The 19,111-nt window shown below is 35.7% G+C and overlaps 1 protein-coding gene across 1 annotated transcript; it reads right to left on the bottom strand.

Moving 5' to 3' along the window:
- Positions 1-897: 897 nt before the first annotated feature.
- LOC141486209 (zinc finger protein 862-like) lies at positions 898-3,677 on the bottom strand. The gene is made up of 4 exons (XM_074183938.1): positions 3,085-3,677; positions 2,814-2,948; positions 1,396-2,688; positions 898-1,307 (listed from the first exon to the last, which is right to left on the bottom strand). Exons 1-4 carry the CDS (start codon positions 3,362-3,364, stop codon positions 913-915), a joined length of 2,103 nt encoding a protein of 700 aa, XP_074040039.1. The 5' UTR covers positions 3,365-3,677; the 3' UTR covers positions 898-912.
- Between the last annotated feature and the right edge of the window lie 15,434 nt (positions 3,678-19,111).

Here is a 19,111-nt window from a genome sequence, read left to right as displayed (position 1 = left end):
GTTTGATATATCAAGAGAGAAGTTGGCCATATCATCTGGGTTTTGAGGTGAAGGAGTTGAACATCTTATTTTACAAAATTTATCTTTATGTCTTATATAAAATAATTTTGAATTCAATCTATTCTTAAGACTATTCTTTTGACCCAAAGAAATGCATAAAGTACCAAAACTTCCTTTTTTGGATGGTGAGAATGACTTTCATTTATGTCATTTGAACTGACTGCCCTTTTGAAACGAGTAAAAAAAGAATCAGTTGACAATAAACCCAAATTATTAATTAAGTCTTTAATTTGCCCGTAATTTAGTTTAATAGCTTTATAAAGGCTATATCTGTTGTTTTTGGTATTTTTTTCTTCAGTGTTTTCATTAACGTATGATATATTTCGTCATTATACTCTTTTTCTACTAAACGTATTAAAGTTATATCCGGCATTGACAATAGTACATGCAATTTGACGGTATTTATTGTTATTTTTAGACATCCTGAAAATAAGATGATAGTAATAAATGTTTGATGATAATAAACTCACCCCGGTTAATTAATTAACTTTCCTCACTAAAACTTTCGCAGTTCACAAAACCATAAGTATACATCATAAATCTAAAATAATGTTTCTACTTATCAATTACTTCATAAGTTTACGAATCATTTAAATCTACCCATAAAGCTAATATCATTCTAGTTTTAACCTAACCTATCAGCTACATGCTTATGCTAAGAAGTTATGAAATCTGTGCAAGTGCCTCGCAACAACCACAACCAGTGTGGCTAACCCTAATTTTAGAAAATTAGTAGAATATGTGCCGAAAATCGGTAGAAGTTGGTAGAATCCAAGATTAAAAATAGGTAGATCTACCACCTTAATTTAATAGGTTTTTTAATTAAAAATACATAAATAATAATAAATTTATTTATTGTTTGTGTTTATACATATTCTTATTAAAAAGTTTTAAATGATTACTACTAGGCTGCCCGTTATTCTTTGTGATAAACCTTTTAGTATGTAACAAACCCTCTAGAGTGTCTGTGCAAAGTTTATTTCTTTGGCAGGTTTTCATATTATTAATAGAGGAAAACAGTCTCTCAACATTGGCACTACTATGAGGAAGTGCCAGTAATTTTCTTATGAATTGACATAGCAGAGGGAACATTGGAGACTGGTCTCCTTTTTTGATTAATAAAACATGCTTCCAGAACTCTTCAGGTGTAGGATCCGCATTTTTTCCTGTAAAGGGGAGTGCCATGTTTCTCAATAATCTCCACTCTCTGTCTAATTCGGTCAGGTTATCTGTCTCTGGGAATAGTCCTGAAAAAAGAAGTTATATTTACATAAATAATTAAATTAAAATGAAAAAAAAAATCTTAAGTGGATAAAATTAATAACTAAAACTTGCCTGGAAACAGAACTCCTATATGAGCAATAGATGGGACTGCATGTTTTTCAATTAAATGCTGAGGGTTCATAAATGCAAGAGATTTTAATCTTTGCTTCTCTTCAAAACAAAAACGTTGCTTTATTTGTCTTAAACTTTCCATATAAAAGAGAATGCATTTTTCTTTAAACTGTATTATTTCCATTTCATGGATTCTGGCCATAAAACCTGGTTTCAGTAATAGGAATTGAACTTTACCACCAAGGTACACTTCTTCAATCGATAGATGATTTATTTTATTTTCATAATCTAAACTCAAAATTTTGTTCTCTGAGTCCAGGCTTTTATCCCTGCTACTGTTTTTTTCACCTTCAGTCAACTGCAGTATATCAGGTTTAATAAAACATTCCATGATAGTTTTGTATATTGTGAAAATCCTCTCATACAATAAATAAAGTTTGGGACTTTCTGATTGCATTTCTTTGTTAATATCATGGAAATAGGGCAAAACAAAATCCAAAAAATTTAAGTATAGCTCTGTTGAAGGATCCATAGATTTTATATGTATTGTTTGAGCTGCAAGTAGCCTGTCATTCAAAACAGCATTCTGAAAGTATAACTGTAAGGCTGGAAGCTGTTCTAAAAGTCTTTTTACTACAGGAAGTAGAGAAAGCCATCTTGTTTGAGCTGGGTGTAGTAGTTTATGGGGTTTCACAGCCACAAAACACTGAAATTTTTCATAGTCACCCATACGTTTTGGGCTATTCTGGATGTAATTATAAACATCTCTTGCAAAATCCTCTACACCTCTAGGAAGAGTTTTGCAGGCATATGAAGCACATAGGTGGAAGGAATGGCAAATGCACTTCATTAGGAATAAATGTGGAATTTCTGTTGCAAACAGGGTAGATAATGAATGGTGTGGACCAAACATGGTGTTAGCTCCGTCAGCTGCGAATCCAATCATGTTTTGTTTGTAGGGAATATTTTGATTATCAAAATATTGTTTGCATTTTTCATGTAATGCAGAAGCACTACCATCCACAATTGGTATTAAGCATAAAAAATTGTCTTCCACTTTAAAATCTACTGCTGTCCTGGCAATGAGCGCCAAGTGTTTTGTGGTTGATTTGTCAGTGCTCTCATCAACAATTAAAGAAAATCGTTCAGTTTTCAAAGTCTCAACTAACTCACTATGAGACAATTTTCCAGTTACATTTGTAATAATAGCTTGTGCCTTTGTTTTTTCGAAAGTTATCTGTTTTGCTATTTCGGAATCTGTGCACACATCTTGGATAAGTATCTTTAGGTCACCTGAAAAATAATAATTATGATTTGAATACATATAGTAAAAAAATAGTTGTGGAGAAAATATGATACAATATAACCTATAGATTATTAAATTACTAATCCTAGCTAGTCACCATATATGAACTTACCAGCAATGTTAAAAGGTAGATTATTTTTTGCCAAAAAACATGCCATTCTTATTTCACCGGTTTTGATTTTATCCTCAAATGCCTTTTTTGACTGACCTTGACCAAATTGGGTTATAGTTTGTTGGTTTGCTGAGCCTAAAAATAAGTGTTATAATGTGTATAACTTACTTCAGTAATTACTGACTTTTATTTAAAAAATAATAATACCCAAAGATCAAAGATTATATCACATAATAATTATAAAAGTAAAACAATAAGCATGAAACTTCACCTTTCACATTAGAAACATGCTTCAAACTATTCGCATGATTATTTAGAATAAATCTTCCACCAGAGCATTTAAGATCACACTTGCATGCTTTACAATAAAAATATTCATCCCCCTTCGTACTACCTTGTAGCCAACCTGCATATTCCTTTTCTTTTTCCCATGACTTGATATATTTTTGATCATAGTGCCTTTTTCTAACCTTTCGTGGCGGAGTATCTGACCTTTGACTCCGTGCACCTTCTCCGCCACTATCATGGGCATCGCTGCTATCAGAATCCATTACTCTTTAAGATAGACTCTAGGTTGCTAGAGGCAGAAGTAGGTCATAACAACTCACTCACAACTCTGTAGTAACTAACAAAATTAGACAAAAACAAATAATATCACAATTATTACATCAAATTCAACTCAATATTTTGATGTAATGCTAACAAACAGCTCGAATGCTTCAAACTCGGTTTACGCGGTACTGAAGTGTCAATGTCAACTGTCAATCGTAAGTGTTTTTATTCGCCGTTGAGCTAAGTCACAAAGCCATACCACCTCATCCTTCAGTAAGAAAGAAAATGTTTTCAATAATGGCGTTGAAACTTTTTTTTACTTGTAATTCATTTATTCATAAATACAATTATTTACATTTACGTGTCATAAAATTATGAAAATAAGAAAATAAAAAAACACATTAGAAAATTTTGAAAAATAGGTAGATTTGAGGCTTAGGTTGGTAGACAGGTAGACTGAGGGCAAAGTTGGTAGATCTACCTAGAAGTTGGTAGATGTGGCAACACTGACCACAACTGCCGCTGCCACGTGATGACTTGTAGTGGGATATTTTGCAAGGTCAGGTGTGGACCCCCAGTCAGAAATCAACGGTGTAGAGAAAAAACATTAAGTTTTGTAGAGTTCTGCACGAGTTGCCTAGGTTTGTTATGAGTACGACAGCTTCAACTTTTGAGTTATATATATTCAATATAATAATTTGATACATTTGAAGAAAAATTATTAAAAATCAGTTTAAATTAAATATTTAAAACAAAATATATATTTTTGACTTATATGAAAAATTATATTTACATTATACAGGGTGATATCAGTGAATAGCCCGGACATCCATTAAACAGAATTCAGGAAGATATATATGAATCAATTGAAGAAATTCGCTTGGATACGTCAACCATAATTTCATATTGCTTATATTTCGGCGTAGATGTGCGTCATGTGACGTCATCGGTGACGTAGATACGGCGTCATCGCCATATTTTTAACGGTGAGCCCAACTATAATGATAACAATTTTAATGGGTCTAGTTTAATAATGACTGAGAAAAAAATTATTTCAATTATTTTTATGAGTAATCCATTTCCTAACGTATTCGTCAAAGAATTTCAGCTGAATACAGGTTCAGCAAAGCCCATAATACAAAAAAGATTTATCGCTCAATGATTTTATTGTTTGGTCGATATTTGCTGAATTTTGCACAGCGGATGAGGTTAATATTTATGAATTTTGAAACTTGTCATTTGATGTTATCTGATCAGTTTGCTCTTAGCTGATGTGCTCTTCGTAACTCAAATGAGAAATTGTACGTTCAAGTGAAACACGGAGAGATTGAATTTAATGCTGATTGGTTTCGGTGACAAATTTCAGACACAACAAGAAGTTTGGGACCTGTTCGACCAATTATGCTATCAATTGAGTACCTAACAGATAACGAGAGTTGGGCTACGTAAAAGATAACGCCAGAAAAGTTCAAACGGCAATTTCTGAAGACAATCAAGTGGACGTTCTGTGAACAGTACAAGAAAATTCTCACATAACCAAGACGTGAAGATGCATTGTAGCACTAACTTGGCCAATATTTCATTTGGAAGTATCTAAAAGAAACAAATGGCATTCTTACAAAATTCAACTGGTTCATGGGGTCATCGTAGATAAGAAAATACGAATTTTTTATTTTCCGAACAATAAAAATTCGTATCGCAGTCCGTACGGCATGTCACGCTGATTTGATGACCCATCCTGTTAGCACACCTCTCTGATTGGTCTGTCACGAAATTTCATGGGGGTACTCATCGTAGATTGGAAAATACGAATTTTTTATTTTTCGAACAAAAAAAATTCGTATCGCAGTCCATACGGCATGTCACGCTGATTTGATTATTCATCCCGTTAGCACACTGCTCTAAATGGTCTGTCACGAAATTTCATAGGGGTACTCATCGTAGATTGGAAAATATGAATTTTTTTTTTCGACCAATAAAAATTCGTATCGCAGTCCGTACGGCATGTCACGCTGATTTGATGATTCACCCTGTTAGCAAACCGCTCTTATTGGTCTGTCACGAAATTTCATGGGGGTACTCATCGTAGATTGGAAAATACGAATTTTTTATTTTTCGAACAAAAAAAATTCGTATCGCAGTCCATACGGCATGTCACGCTGATTTGATTATTCATCCCGTTAGCACACTGCTCTAAATGGTCTGTCACGAAATTTCATGGGGGTACTCATCGTAGATTGGAAAATATGAATTTTTTTTTTCGACCAATAAAAATTCGTATCGCAGTCCGTACGGCATGTCACGCTGATTTGATGATTCACCCTGTTAGCAAACCGCTCTTATTGGTCTGTCACGAAATTTCATGGGGGTACTCATCGTAGATTGGAAAATACGAATTTTTTATTTTTCGAATAATAAAAATTCGTATCGCAGTCCGTACGGCATGTCACGCTGATTTGATGATTCACCCTGTTAGCAAACCGCTCTTATTGGTCTGTCACGAAATTTCATGGGGGTACTCATCGTAGATTGGAAAATACGAATTTTTTATTTTTCGAACAAAAAAAATTCGTATCACAGTCCGTACGACATGTCACGCTGATTTGATGATTCATCCTGTCAGCACACCTCTCTTATTGGTCTGTCACGAAATTTCATGGGGGTACTCATCGTAGATTGGAAAATATGATTTTTTTTTTCGACCAATAAAAATTCGTATCGCAGTCCGTACGGCATGTCACGCTGATTTGATGATTCACCCTGTTAGCACACCTCTCTTATTGGTCTGTCACGAAATTTCATGGGGGTACTCATCGTAGATTGGAAAATATGATTTTTTTTTTCGACCAATAAAAATTCGTATCGCAGTCCGTACGGTAAATCACGCTGATTTGATGATTCACCCTGTTAGCATACCTCTCTTATTGGTCTGTCACGTAATTTCATGGGGGTACTCATCGTAGATTGGAAAATACGAATTTTTTATTTTTCGAATAATAAAAATTCGTATCGCAGTCCGTACGGCATGTCACGCTGATTTGATGATTCACCCTGTTAGCAAACCGCTCTTATTGGTCTGTCACGAAATTTCATGGGGGTACTCATCGTAGATTGGAAAATATGATTTTTTTTTTCGACCAATAAAAATTCGTATCGCAGTCCGTACGGTAAATCACGCTGATTTGATGATTCACCCTGTTAGCACACCTCTCTTATTGGTCTGTCACGAAATTTCATGGGGGTACTCATCGTAGATTGGAAAATACGAATTTTTTATTTTTCGAACAAAAAAAATTCGTATCGCAGTCCATACGGCATGTCACGCTGATTTGATTATTCATCCCGTTAGCACACTGCTCTAAATGGTCTGTCACGAAATTTCATGGGGTACTCGTCGTAGATTGGAAAATACGAATTTTTTATTTTTCGAATAATAAAAATTCGTATCGCAGTCCGTACGGTAAGTCACGCTGATTTGATGATTCATCCTGTTAGCACACCTCTCTTATTGGTCTGTCACGAAATTTCATGGGGGTACTCATCGTAGATTGGAAAATACGAATTTTTTATTTTTCGAACAAAAAAAATTCGTATCGCAGTCCGTACGACATGTCACGCTGATTTGATGATTCACCCTGTTAGCAAACCGCTCTTATTGGTCTGTCACGAAATTTCATGGGGGTACTCATCGTAGATTGGAAAATACGAATTTTTTATTTTTCGAATAATAAAAATTCGTATCGCAGTCCGTACGGTATGTCACGCTGATTTGATGATTCACCCTGTTAGCACACCCCTCTATATGGTCTGTCACAAAATTTTATAGGGGTACTCATCGTAGATTGGAAAATACGAATTTTTTATTTTTCAAACAATAAAAATTCGTATGGTAGTCCGTACGGCATGTCACGCTAACTTGATGATTCACCTTGTTAGCACACCCCTCCGAATTGTCTTTCACAAAATTTCATGGAGGTACTCATCGTAGATTGGAAAATATGACTTTTTTATTCTCCCACCAATAAAAATTCGTATCAGAGTTGGTACAGTAGGTGACGCTAATTTGAGGAGTCACCCTGTTAGTACACATCAGCAAATGGTTTTCTACCAAATTTCATGGGGTTACTCATCGTAAATAGGAAAATATGATTTTTTTTTTCGACCAATAAAAATTCGTATCGCAGTCCGTACGGTAAATCACGCTGATTTGATGATTCACCCTGTTAGCACACCTCTCTTATTGGTCTGTCACGAAATTTCATGGGGGTACTCATCGTAGATTGGAAAATACGAATTTTTTATTTTTCGAATAATAAAAATTCGTATCGCAGTCCGTACGGTAAGTCACGCTGATTTGATGATTCACCCTGTTAGCAAACCGCTCGTATTGGTCTGTCACGAAATTTCATGGGGGTACTCATCGTAGATTGGAAAATACGAATTTTTTATTTTTCGAATAATAAAAATTCGTATCGCAGTCCGTACGGTAAGTCACGCTGATTTGATGATTCACCCTGTTAGCAAACCGCTCTTATTGGTCTGTCACGAAATTTCATGGGGGTACTCATCGTAGATTGGAAAATATGAATTTTTTTTTCGACCAATAAAAATTCGTATCGCAGTCCGTACGGTAAATCACGCTGATTTGATGATTCACCCTGTTAGCACACCTCTCTTATTGGTCTGTCACGAAATTTCATGGGGGTACTCATCGTAGATTGGAAAATATGATTTTTTTTTTCGACCAATAAAAATTCGTATCGCAGTCCGTACGGTAAATCACGCTGATTTGATGATTCACCCTGTTAGCACACCTCTCTTATTGGTCTGTCACGAAATTTCATGGGGGTACTCATCGTAGATTGGAAAATACGAATTTTTTATTTTTCGAATAATAAAAATTCGTATCGCAGTCCGTACGGCATGTCACGCTGATTTGATGATTCACCCTGTTAGCACACCTCTCTTATTGGTCTGTCACGAAATTTCATGGGGGTACTCATCGTAGATTGGAAAATATGATTTTTTTTTTCGACCAATAAAAATTCGTATCGCAGTCCATACGGTAAATCACGCTGATTTGATGATTCACCCTGTTAGCACACCTCTCTTATTGGTCTGTCACGAAATTTCATGGGGGTACTCATCGTAGATTGGAAAATACGAATTTTTTATTTTTCGTACAAAAAAAATTCGTATCGCAGTCCATACGGCATGTCACGCTGATTTGATTATTCATCCCGTTAGCACACTGCTCTAAATGGTCTGTCACGAAATTTCATGGGGTACTCGTCGTAGATTGGAAAATACGAATTTTTTATTTTTCGAATAATAAAAATTCGTATCGCAGTCCGTACGGTAAGTTACGCTGATTTGATGATTCATCCTGTTAGCACACCTCTCTTATTGGTCTGTCACGAAATTTCATGGGGGTACTCATCGTAGATTGGAAAATACGAATTTTTTATTTTTCGAACAAAAAAAATACGTATCGCAGTCCGTACGACATGTCACGCTGATTTGATTATTCATCCCGTTAGCACACTGCTCTTAATGGTCTGTCACGAAATTTCATGGGGGTACTCGTCGTAGATTGGAAAATACGAATTTTTTATTTTTCGAATAATAAAAATTCGTATCGCAGTCCGTACGGTAAGTCACGCTGATTTGATGATTCATCCTGTTAGCACACCTCTCTTATTGGTCTGTCACGAAATTTCATGGGGGTACTCATCGTAGATTGGAAAATACGAATTTTTTATTTTTCGAATAATAAAAATTCGTATCGCAGTCCGTACGGTATGTCACGCTGATTTGATGATTCACCCTGTTAGCACACCCCACTATATGGTCTGTCACAAAATTTTATAGGGGTACTCATCGTAGATTGGAAAATACGAATTTTTTATTTTTCAAACAATAAAAATTCGTATGGTAGTCCGTACGGCATGTCACGCTAACTTGATGATTCACCGTGTTAGCACACCCCTCCGAATTGTCTTTCACAAAATTTGTGAAAGACAAATCGTATTTGTAAAATACGAAGTTTTGTCAGAATATAGGAAGTAGGTATTCATCTTCAAAAAAAATAATAATGCGTGTCAAAATCGGTACTGTCAATACGCTTCCTAGGCTTACTCAATACGGTTATGAATAATTATCAGTGACAAATTTCATTTCAAGTTCTCTTTGTATATACGTTTAGAAAATGTTTCTTGATTTGTTCGGCTCATTTGTATGATATCGCCCAATTAAATACCAGCCTTAGATTTATGAGAAACTTGGCAACACTGCCTACAATATCTCCTCTATCCCAACATCGACAGTCAGCACGTCAGAAACTGTGGATGGAAAAGCGTTGCTAACTTCACCACATACCACCTACTAAGTAGTTTGTGAACTTCACACTAGTACTGTTCAATACCCACAACATAACTTTGACACGGAAACTGTGTTTTGAAATTTTTGTGAAGTCTTCATCGTTTAGGTTTGAATTGTCAACTCGGTATATTTCTGAAAATACTATCGACGAGAATCGATATCACTATTACGCCAATTACATCAACGTCCAACACGGTTCCCATAGAAAGAATGCTGAGTCTACGAAAGCGTACACCGGAAGATAAGCCGACTTGCGAAGATTCCAGGGAACTGGCCGGCATTCATAATCAAACTTTCTTACTGTAAAGACGTACCTTTGTCTAATTATTTTGTTGTACTAAATGAATTGATTTTTAAAAAAAGGACTTTGAGTGTTCGATAAGTTATTTGGCGCAGTCGGTAGGATAACCGGGATTGATTCGTATCGAACGGACAATTTTCGTATCAACAATTAATCGGTTATCGAACAGTTGGTGCTCGTTTGTTAAGGTGTTTGAAACGAAGTGGCTCCTTGGATATCAGGACACCCAATCTATCGAAGATTCGTGGAAGGCCCCATTAGCAGTGAACCAACGAAATTTGGAACCAATATTGTCCAAATTTGCAAGGAATACTACCTGGTGAAGACAAAAATTGTGAATCCAGAAGTTGACCTTATAGGATAATGCTCAGAGCCTCAATTTATTTAATGTGAGTACAACTTGATGTCTATTGAAAATTTAACAACAATTCTTGAAAATTTATCACTAGATATTCCTTCAGCTGACTCCTATCACCCATACCAATTTCCAAATATTTCAATCGAACCAGTTAGCATAAATTTTGAACAAAAAATGGCACAACAATTCAAACCAGAATACTTAAACTGTGTCCCTCAATTTGACGGAAACCCAAATGATCTGAACAGATACATTTCAGTTTGTGACAGTATAATTAGAACATTTTATGATGCTCAGAATCCTGACAACTTTCAGAACACTTATTTGTTGAATTCCCTAATTTCAAAATTGACAGGAAATGCCAAATTAATTATTAATATACAGAATGTTTCTACATGGGATGACCTCAAAGCCACCCTGTCTAGAAACTTTGCAGACCGAAGAGATGAAACTTGCCTTAATAGGGACCTAGTAATGATGCGGCAACAAAATAATGAAAAACCTCAACAGTTTTATGACCGTTGCCTCAATCTGCTCAATTTACTTTGTAGTTATATAGATTTGCATGAGGTAGATGATGCTTCAAAAATTTTAAAGAGAACACTTTACAACAACCTAACTCTAAAAACATTTTTATCAGGGTTGAAAGAACCATTAGGTACTACTATCCGTTGTATGAGACCGAAATCACTTAATGAAGCATTACAATTAGTCACTCAAGAAGACAATATCCATTATTTCCAAAATTATACTAGCAGAACTTTAACCAGAGCAACTCCTGTAAACATTAGACCACCGTTACAACAACAAACTCATCCTGTTCAACAACAAAGATATTTCAATCCCATGCCAAGACAACCATCGCAACCAATTCCCATTCACTCGAAGCCAATTAATCAGCTACAAAAGTTCTTCACCAACTCACAAGTTTTTGGTAATAATCAGCAACAAAAACAAAACGTTTTCAAACCAAATCAAAATCGAACATTTCCACGACCTACCCCAATGAGTGTTTCCACTCGACAAACTTCAAACAATTTTCAACAAAATTCGCAAGGCTTCTTTTCAAGACAACCCCAACAAAAAAAACTTTATTTCTGAAGAGCTATATAATACTGAATTAAATCAAGATGAACATTTTTCAGTAGATGACCAAAGTCAGTTCTGCCCCACTTACTCAGTAGATGACCAAAGTCAGTTCTGCCCCACTTACTCATTCGATGACCAAGATCAAGGTCACGAAGAAAAAGCTTATTACGATTATTGCGAAAGTCAGCAGATTCAGAATTTTGACGAAAACCCGCATTTTGATAAAAATTTTCAGAACCTGCCTCCAATGAACGACCAAACATAAATCCACAAATTATTCCCTTCAATACTTCCAATTCAGGAGAATTGCCATATATTTTATTGCCTGACTATAATCTTAAGCTTTTAATTGATTCTGGGTCCACAAAATCATTCATTGATCCAGATATAGCCTTCAAAATTTTTCCAAATGCTATTAGAAATGACCCCTTTATAGTCTCTACTGTCTTTCAGAAATCAGCTCATAAACATAGCGCAATGGTACCTGCTTCAGAAATATTCAGATTACCAGAATCCCAAAACTTGAAATTCTATTTGTATTCTATTTATATTCTACTGTATTACTTCAGTAAAAATCTTCTCGTAACTCCTTATACCCAAATCAAACTGAAGTACCATAAGACTCAAAACAATCTTAATTTAATCACAGTTGCACCTCGAACAGAACAAGTTATACAAATAAAAACTTCAATTGCTAAAGGTGAAATAATAATACCCCATCAAAAATTTCACAATTGCGAAATTCCGGAATGCTTAACGTTAGCAGAAAATGGCAAAGCATTGACAACAATCTTAAACAATACAACATCTCCCGTAGTCTTGGATTTTTCAGAACCTATTTCAGAAAAATTCAATCGAAAATTCATAGAAGAAGTAAATTTCAATAATTTCGATGATTCCGAAAAAACGAATTTTGACTTCACTAATTTTCGCACAGACCACCTAAACGAAGAAGAAAAACATTACATCTTCAACTTATGTAAGGAATTTTCTGATATCTTCTATCAGGAAAACATGCCCCTTACTTTTACAAGTAAAATTAAACATAACATAAAAACTTTCGATGAAACTCCTGTTTATTCCAAATCTTACAGATACCCATTCATACATAAACAAGAGGTTAAAAGTCAAATTAAAAAAATGTTAGACCAAAAAATTATAAGACCTAGTAACTCACCCTGATCGTCACCGATTTGGGTTGTGCCCAAAAAGGCGGACGCTTCTGGGAAGCAAAAATGGAGGGTAGTCGTAGACTACCGAAAACTCAATGAAAAGACAATCGACGACAAATACCCACTTCCAAATATTACTGACCTTTTAGACAAACTAGGGAAGTGTCAATATTTTACTACCTTAGATCTTGCAAGTGGATTTCATCAAATCGAAATGAACGAACAAGATATTGAAAAAACAGCTTTCAATACTGAAAACGGACACTATGAATATCTGAGAATGCCGTTTGGGCTGAAAAATGCTCCAGCCACCTTCCAACGTGTGATGGATAACATTCTTCGCGGTATTCAAAACGAAAAATGTTTGGTATATCTCGATGATATAATAGTCTTTTCAACTTCCCTGCAAGAACACATAGAACGGTTACGATCTGTGTTCCAGAAACTAAGAGAGTCTAACTTCGAAATACAGTTGGAAAACTCCTTGGCTATTATCGGAGATTCATCAATAACTTTTCTAAAATCACAAAACCTTTAACGAAATGTCTGAAGAAGGGAGCGAAAATCGAACATGATGAAGAATTTCTTTCATGCTTCGAGACTTGTAAAAATCTTTTGATAAATGAGCCTATCTTGCAATATCCCGACTTTACTAAACCATTTAATTTGACCACCGATGCAAGTAATGTTGCATTAGGAGCCATCTTGTCCCAGGGACCGATAGGTAATGACTTACCCGTGGCGTATGCCTCGAGAACGCTGAATGATTCAGAACAGAATTATTCGGTTATTGAAAAAGAACTGTTGGCAATCGTTTGGGCTACGAAATATTTTCGCCCATACCTGTTTGGACGGAAATTTAACATTTCAACTGACCACAAGCCGTTACAATGGTTGTTTTCGCTAAAAGATCCAAATTCGAAACTATTGCGATGGCGTATTAAACTCGACGAGTACGAATATAATATAATTTATAAAAAGGGCAAACTAAACACAAATGCAGACGCCCTATCAGGTATAGAAATTCACACCAAAGAAACAAGGACTTTCTGGGACGAATTAGACGAAATACTCGGAGATGCACGTTTAGCTCCTCAGTCTACAACTTTTGGTAACCAACCAAATCCTATCCATCCAGTCCTAGGAACCCCTGAATATCAGCCCTCTTTTGATATCCAAACCATCGGAGATTCTTTGCCAGACCTAGACGACATATCTGTTATGGTAAATGTAGGCGACGATGCCGTTGAGAATAATACTGACAGACTCAACGAAGACAATGCCTCAATTCAGGTTTCACCTGACGTAGAACCGCCAATGAACACCCAATCAGAACCTCCTGATCAGCCAGGACCCCCTGCCCAAGCAATACTTCTCAACCAACCAATACCTCTCAACCAACCAGAACCTCCTGACCAAGCTGAAAATGACCAATCGGAACTTCCCATACAAATAGAACCACCAGTAGAAGACGATAACACGGTACATACCAATCAAGAACAAAATCCTGTAGTAGACATACCGATCTTTGAAACTGCGGTTAATTATGGTCAAAATCAAATTATTTTCAGTTCAACTTTACATAGTCCCGCTAAACCAAATATTACTATATTATTCGGTAAAAACAAACGAATTACTGTACAAATATCGCAGGAAAAATTCGAAGAAGACATTATTAAATTTGTTACGGAATATGTATTCCCTAATGTTCAATATCACATATTCTTCGAAAAACCCAATGACTACGAACGTTTTTCTGCCGTAATATCAAAAAATTTTAAATGGCCATCACTTAAATTCAAAAAATGTAATTCGAAGCTCATAGATGTCACTTCAAAAAAAGATGCCGAAGAAATTATTAAAAATTATCATGAAAGCAAAACTAACCACCGCGGAATTGATGAAACCGAACAAAGAATCAAAAGTAGATATTATTGACCATTCTTGAAAAATTCAGTTCAGACCTATATTAACGAATGTGCACATATGAGAAAAATCCTATTAGGATGAAAATGAACATAACCCCTACCGCGACAAAGCCTTTTGAAATAATTCATCTCGATACGTTCACTATAGAAAAATCAAAATTTCTAACTATAATAGACGCGTTTTCTAAATACGCTCAAGCGTACTACCTAACATCAGTGAATGGAACGGAAATTGTAGATAACCTAATACAATTCTTTTCCCATCACGGAGTGCCCAAACAGATCATAGTGGATAACGGTAGTGAATTTAAAAACTTTGTAGTCCTTGAACTACTAAAAGTACACAAAATCAATGTTCACTTCATATCCCCTGATCACCCTCAGTCTAACGGAATGATCGAAAGGCTCCATTACACGCTAATCGAACACATCCGTTTACTCAACACCCAAGGATACCTAAAATCACCTGCTAAAATGAAAATGAAATATGCAATTTTAGCTTATAACAATTCAATTCATTCAACCACAAAATTGAAACCCATCGATATCATCAATGGTCATATCGATAACGAAAATCCCTTCAGCGTTGATATTGACCAAATCCTGCTCAATGACTATGTAAATAGTCATAAAGAGAAAACAAAAATCCTTCACTCTAAAATCAACAGAGACCTTGTTCGAAATAAAGAAAAAACTATCGAAAGAGTAAATAAAAGCCGTGACGACCCCGCGATCTTTGAACCAAATCAAACTGTTTTTGTCAAAAAACATCAACGTCAAAAGAATGCTAATAAATTCAGCAAGGCAACCACTTTAAAAACGGTAAAATCAGTCTAAAACAGTTTCGACAAACTCCCAAGAAAAGGTTCATGTGGACAACCTAAAACGTCCTCTTAAGAAAACATACAATTTCTAAGTTCAACATTATATATTATTTCAGATTTCCTGTTGTCTTTGGACTTCATGAAAAAATTACTGTAAGAAATTTGGAAAATAATCCAGGCCTAATCCCACTGAAACTAGGAACCGCTAAAATCGAAGAATACACCCACACTCTGATTCATTATTATGATCTGTCTCCGATTATTATCGAAATCAATAAGCTTCAATCACAATCAAATGTACTGATGAGTACTATTACAAAAAATAAAGATTATCTCCATGACACTTCAAATTACTTGAAAATTTTGACATTTACTAAAGAGAAAGTAGAAAGTAAATTGAAAGAAATTATACCTCATCCTCAACGAACAAAACGAGGTCTCATCAATGGTATAGGTTCAATATTTAAGTCTATCACTGGAAATCTTGATTCCGCTGATGGCGAAAGATACGAAAACCTGATCAGAGAACTTCAAGATAACCAGAGTAAATTGAGTGACAGCATTAAAAAGCAAAACAGTCTGACCATTGATTTGATAAATAAATTCAATGACACAGTTCAGTAGATAAGTCATAATGAAAAATTGTTAGATTCAAAGATTCGACAAATTTTTCATATAATAAATCAAACTACGTACAGAGAAAATTCAACTTTTATTAAGGATATTTTGATTCAAATCATAAACATGTATGAAATAATCAATTCAATATTGCAAGATGTCGAGAATTCGATCTCATTTTCCAAATTGAAAATAATGCATCCAAGTATAATACAAACGGCTGATCTTTATAAGGAACTAATGAAGATTCAAAAAGAATTAAAACAAGAGCAACTACCATTTTCAGTGACCTTAGCTAACACGCTCATGTTCGAAAATATAATAAGAATCAAAAGTTACATCTTGAATAATAAAATTACCTATATTCTAGACATTCCTATCATGCATCCATATTCTTTCGAATACTACCATTTATATGCCATACCCACTCCCACAAGGAGTCAGTTTAAGGCTATAATTCCTCGAAAAAGATATTTATTGAGAAGTCAGTTGTACTATACATTCCAAAACGACGAATGTCTACGAGTTTCACCGCAATTCTATACTTGCAAAAAATTACACCTTCAAGAAGTCGAAAAAAACAACCCAGCATGCGAGATTCAGATGCTGAGTGTACAGAATATAACATCTTGCAATCGAGTTCGAATAGAGCTCACCAAACCAATCTTCAATAGACTGGAATATTCCAATCAATGGATCGTATTACTGCCATCCATGGAGACCCTTAAGTTCATCTGTGAAGAACAAGAAGATATTTTAAAACTCACCGGAACCTACTTAATAGAAATTCCAGTAGGTTGCCAAATAATCTGCCAGAAGGAAATAATCGCCAACGATAGAAGTAGGAGATTTGAGCCGGTTCTAAGCCTCCCCCCACCACTATGACGTATTAATTGGTTTTTTATTGGTTGTTGTTTGGTGAAGTCAAGGTGATGTGACCTTGAAGGGTGTGGTGTATGGATCGTTCAGAAATTTTTTCCCGGTTCTAATACTCCCCCCACCAATATGACGTGTTATTTGCTTTTTTTTTTGTTGTGCAGTGAAGTCAAGGCGTTGTGACCTTGAAGTGTCTGGTGCATGGATCGTTCAGATTTTTTTTTTCATATGAGATTTTGTGTGTGTATGTGTGTGTGTGTGTGTGTTAGAGAATGCACGGTACTTTTGTTGTGCAGTGAAGTCAAGGCGTTGTGACCTTGAAGTGTCTGGTGCATGGATCGTTCAGATTTTTTTTTTTCATATGAGATTTTGTGTGTGTATGTGTGTGTGTGTGTGTGTTAGAGAATGCACGGTACAGGGTTTCATCATGTGCTTGTTTGTCTATGTACAAACATACGTCTGCATACTTCGAAGATCCTCCAAGTAATGAATGCTCCATCGGTGTGAGGGCACCAAGTTAGTAGTGGAGTGACGTCACAGCAATAACCGTTCAACGGCTAGAGAGCGACATGTTCACTCCACGACGTGTGGCAGAGTAATGCGTATTCATCGGTCTGCTCTCACCTCCCTCGATGTAGTGAAGGATGTGACGTAACGCCCCAGACTCGCCATCAATGGTGACACGCAGGCGGGCGAGGACTGTGCTAACGTCTGTCTTCTCCGAGAGCGCAACGACAATTGCTTGTTCGGCTATCGCTCTCGAAGCAGTGAATGATGTGACGTAACGCATCACCCTACCCTCGCTATTGATGGTGACACGCAGGCGGGCGAGGACTGTGCAAACGTCTGCCCTCTCCGAGAGCGCAACGATCACTGCTTGCTCGTGCCGGCAACTGTTATCGCATCAAATTGGGAGATGGGCTTGGCTGTGACGTCAGGCATCTCTAGTGGATAGCAACTAGCAATGTGAACCTTTCACGGTTTCATGGTGGGGGTGACTCGCACTGTTTAATATAAAAGAAATGCCTGGCACACTATGAAATCAGTAGACGAATATATCTGCAGCAGTTAGCAATTGGTAGAGTGTTATTCAGTTCGTAATAGAAGGAAGACGGTGAGTGTATTTGTCTGTTGGAAATTGTTTATATTTTCATATATATTATCATCATGTCCGTTTCAAAAGTAGACTTGAATAAAATTAATAATTTGATTGTACAGGAGGTTGAAATACTAGAGCAAAAGGCCTTATCATCATTGCCAATTGATGAAGTGTACATAATTAAAAATATGTCAACTTATTCTACACGATTTGGTAAATCAATTTTATTAACTTTGCAAGATGTGAGCAATGATAAATTATTTAAAACATGGCTACCAAAACGTATTTCGTTGCAATTCAGTGATGACGATATATCTTGTATCAACTCATCAGGTGGTAAATATACGATGGTGTATTTAGGACAGAGCCAACAAAGTTTTGCTGGCATGAAAACGCGATCTCTAGTTAAATTCAATATGATTGAATAATAATTGTAATAATTTATAGCGAATTTCTTTAGGTCATAGCTTACAAAGTTTTTTGGTGTGAAAACGCTAACTCTAGTCAAATTCAATATGATTGAATAATAATAGTAATTATAATGAATTTCTTATTGTTTTATTAATATTCATATATTAGATGATAATTATATGGAAATATAAACATTACTAACTTAGTTGAATACACCCACTTTGTAACTACAAGTAAAATGGGAATGTGAGTATTATATCACTGAAAAATTGGAGGTTGCTTATTGTTTTTTTTTTTATTCGATTTCAGTTCCACCATTTAAAGATGTGGATGCAGTACGCAAGTCAAGATTGGGTCGATGTTGTAGATCTCAAATCATCGGTTCAACATTTGTCGTCTAAATTGAAGGTGTTGGGTGATGGAGCCGAACATGCAAGCAATTATGATATGAGTGTATGCTATGATGAAAAACAAATCGAATTATGCCTTCGTGATGCTGAGAAGTATTGGAGTGGTGCAGAAGTTTGTAACAAATTTTTGGATAATGAATTGGAATTGTGGCAACTTTGTGAGGTTATGATTGAACTGAACCTAAGAAGATTCCTGTATAGCCTCCAACCATACTTGCCAGAATGGATTATTCATCACTTTGAATTGAATGATGAAAATCGAGAGGAAATTGAAGATGG

Source organism: Leptinotarsa decemlineata, unplaced genomic scaffold (genome assembly GCF_025532065.1).
Source record: "Leptinotarsa decemlineata unplaced genomic scaffold, Ldec_3_MD MMD2_tig00026347_RagTag_RagTag, whole genome shotgun sequence".
Taxonomy (NCBI): Eukaryota; Metazoa; Arthropoda; class Insecta; order Coleoptera; family Chrysomelidae; genus Leptinotarsa; species Leptinotarsa decemlineata.
Note: the sequence above shows the minus strand (reverse complement) of the source record. Positions and strands in the feature narration are given on the sequence as shown.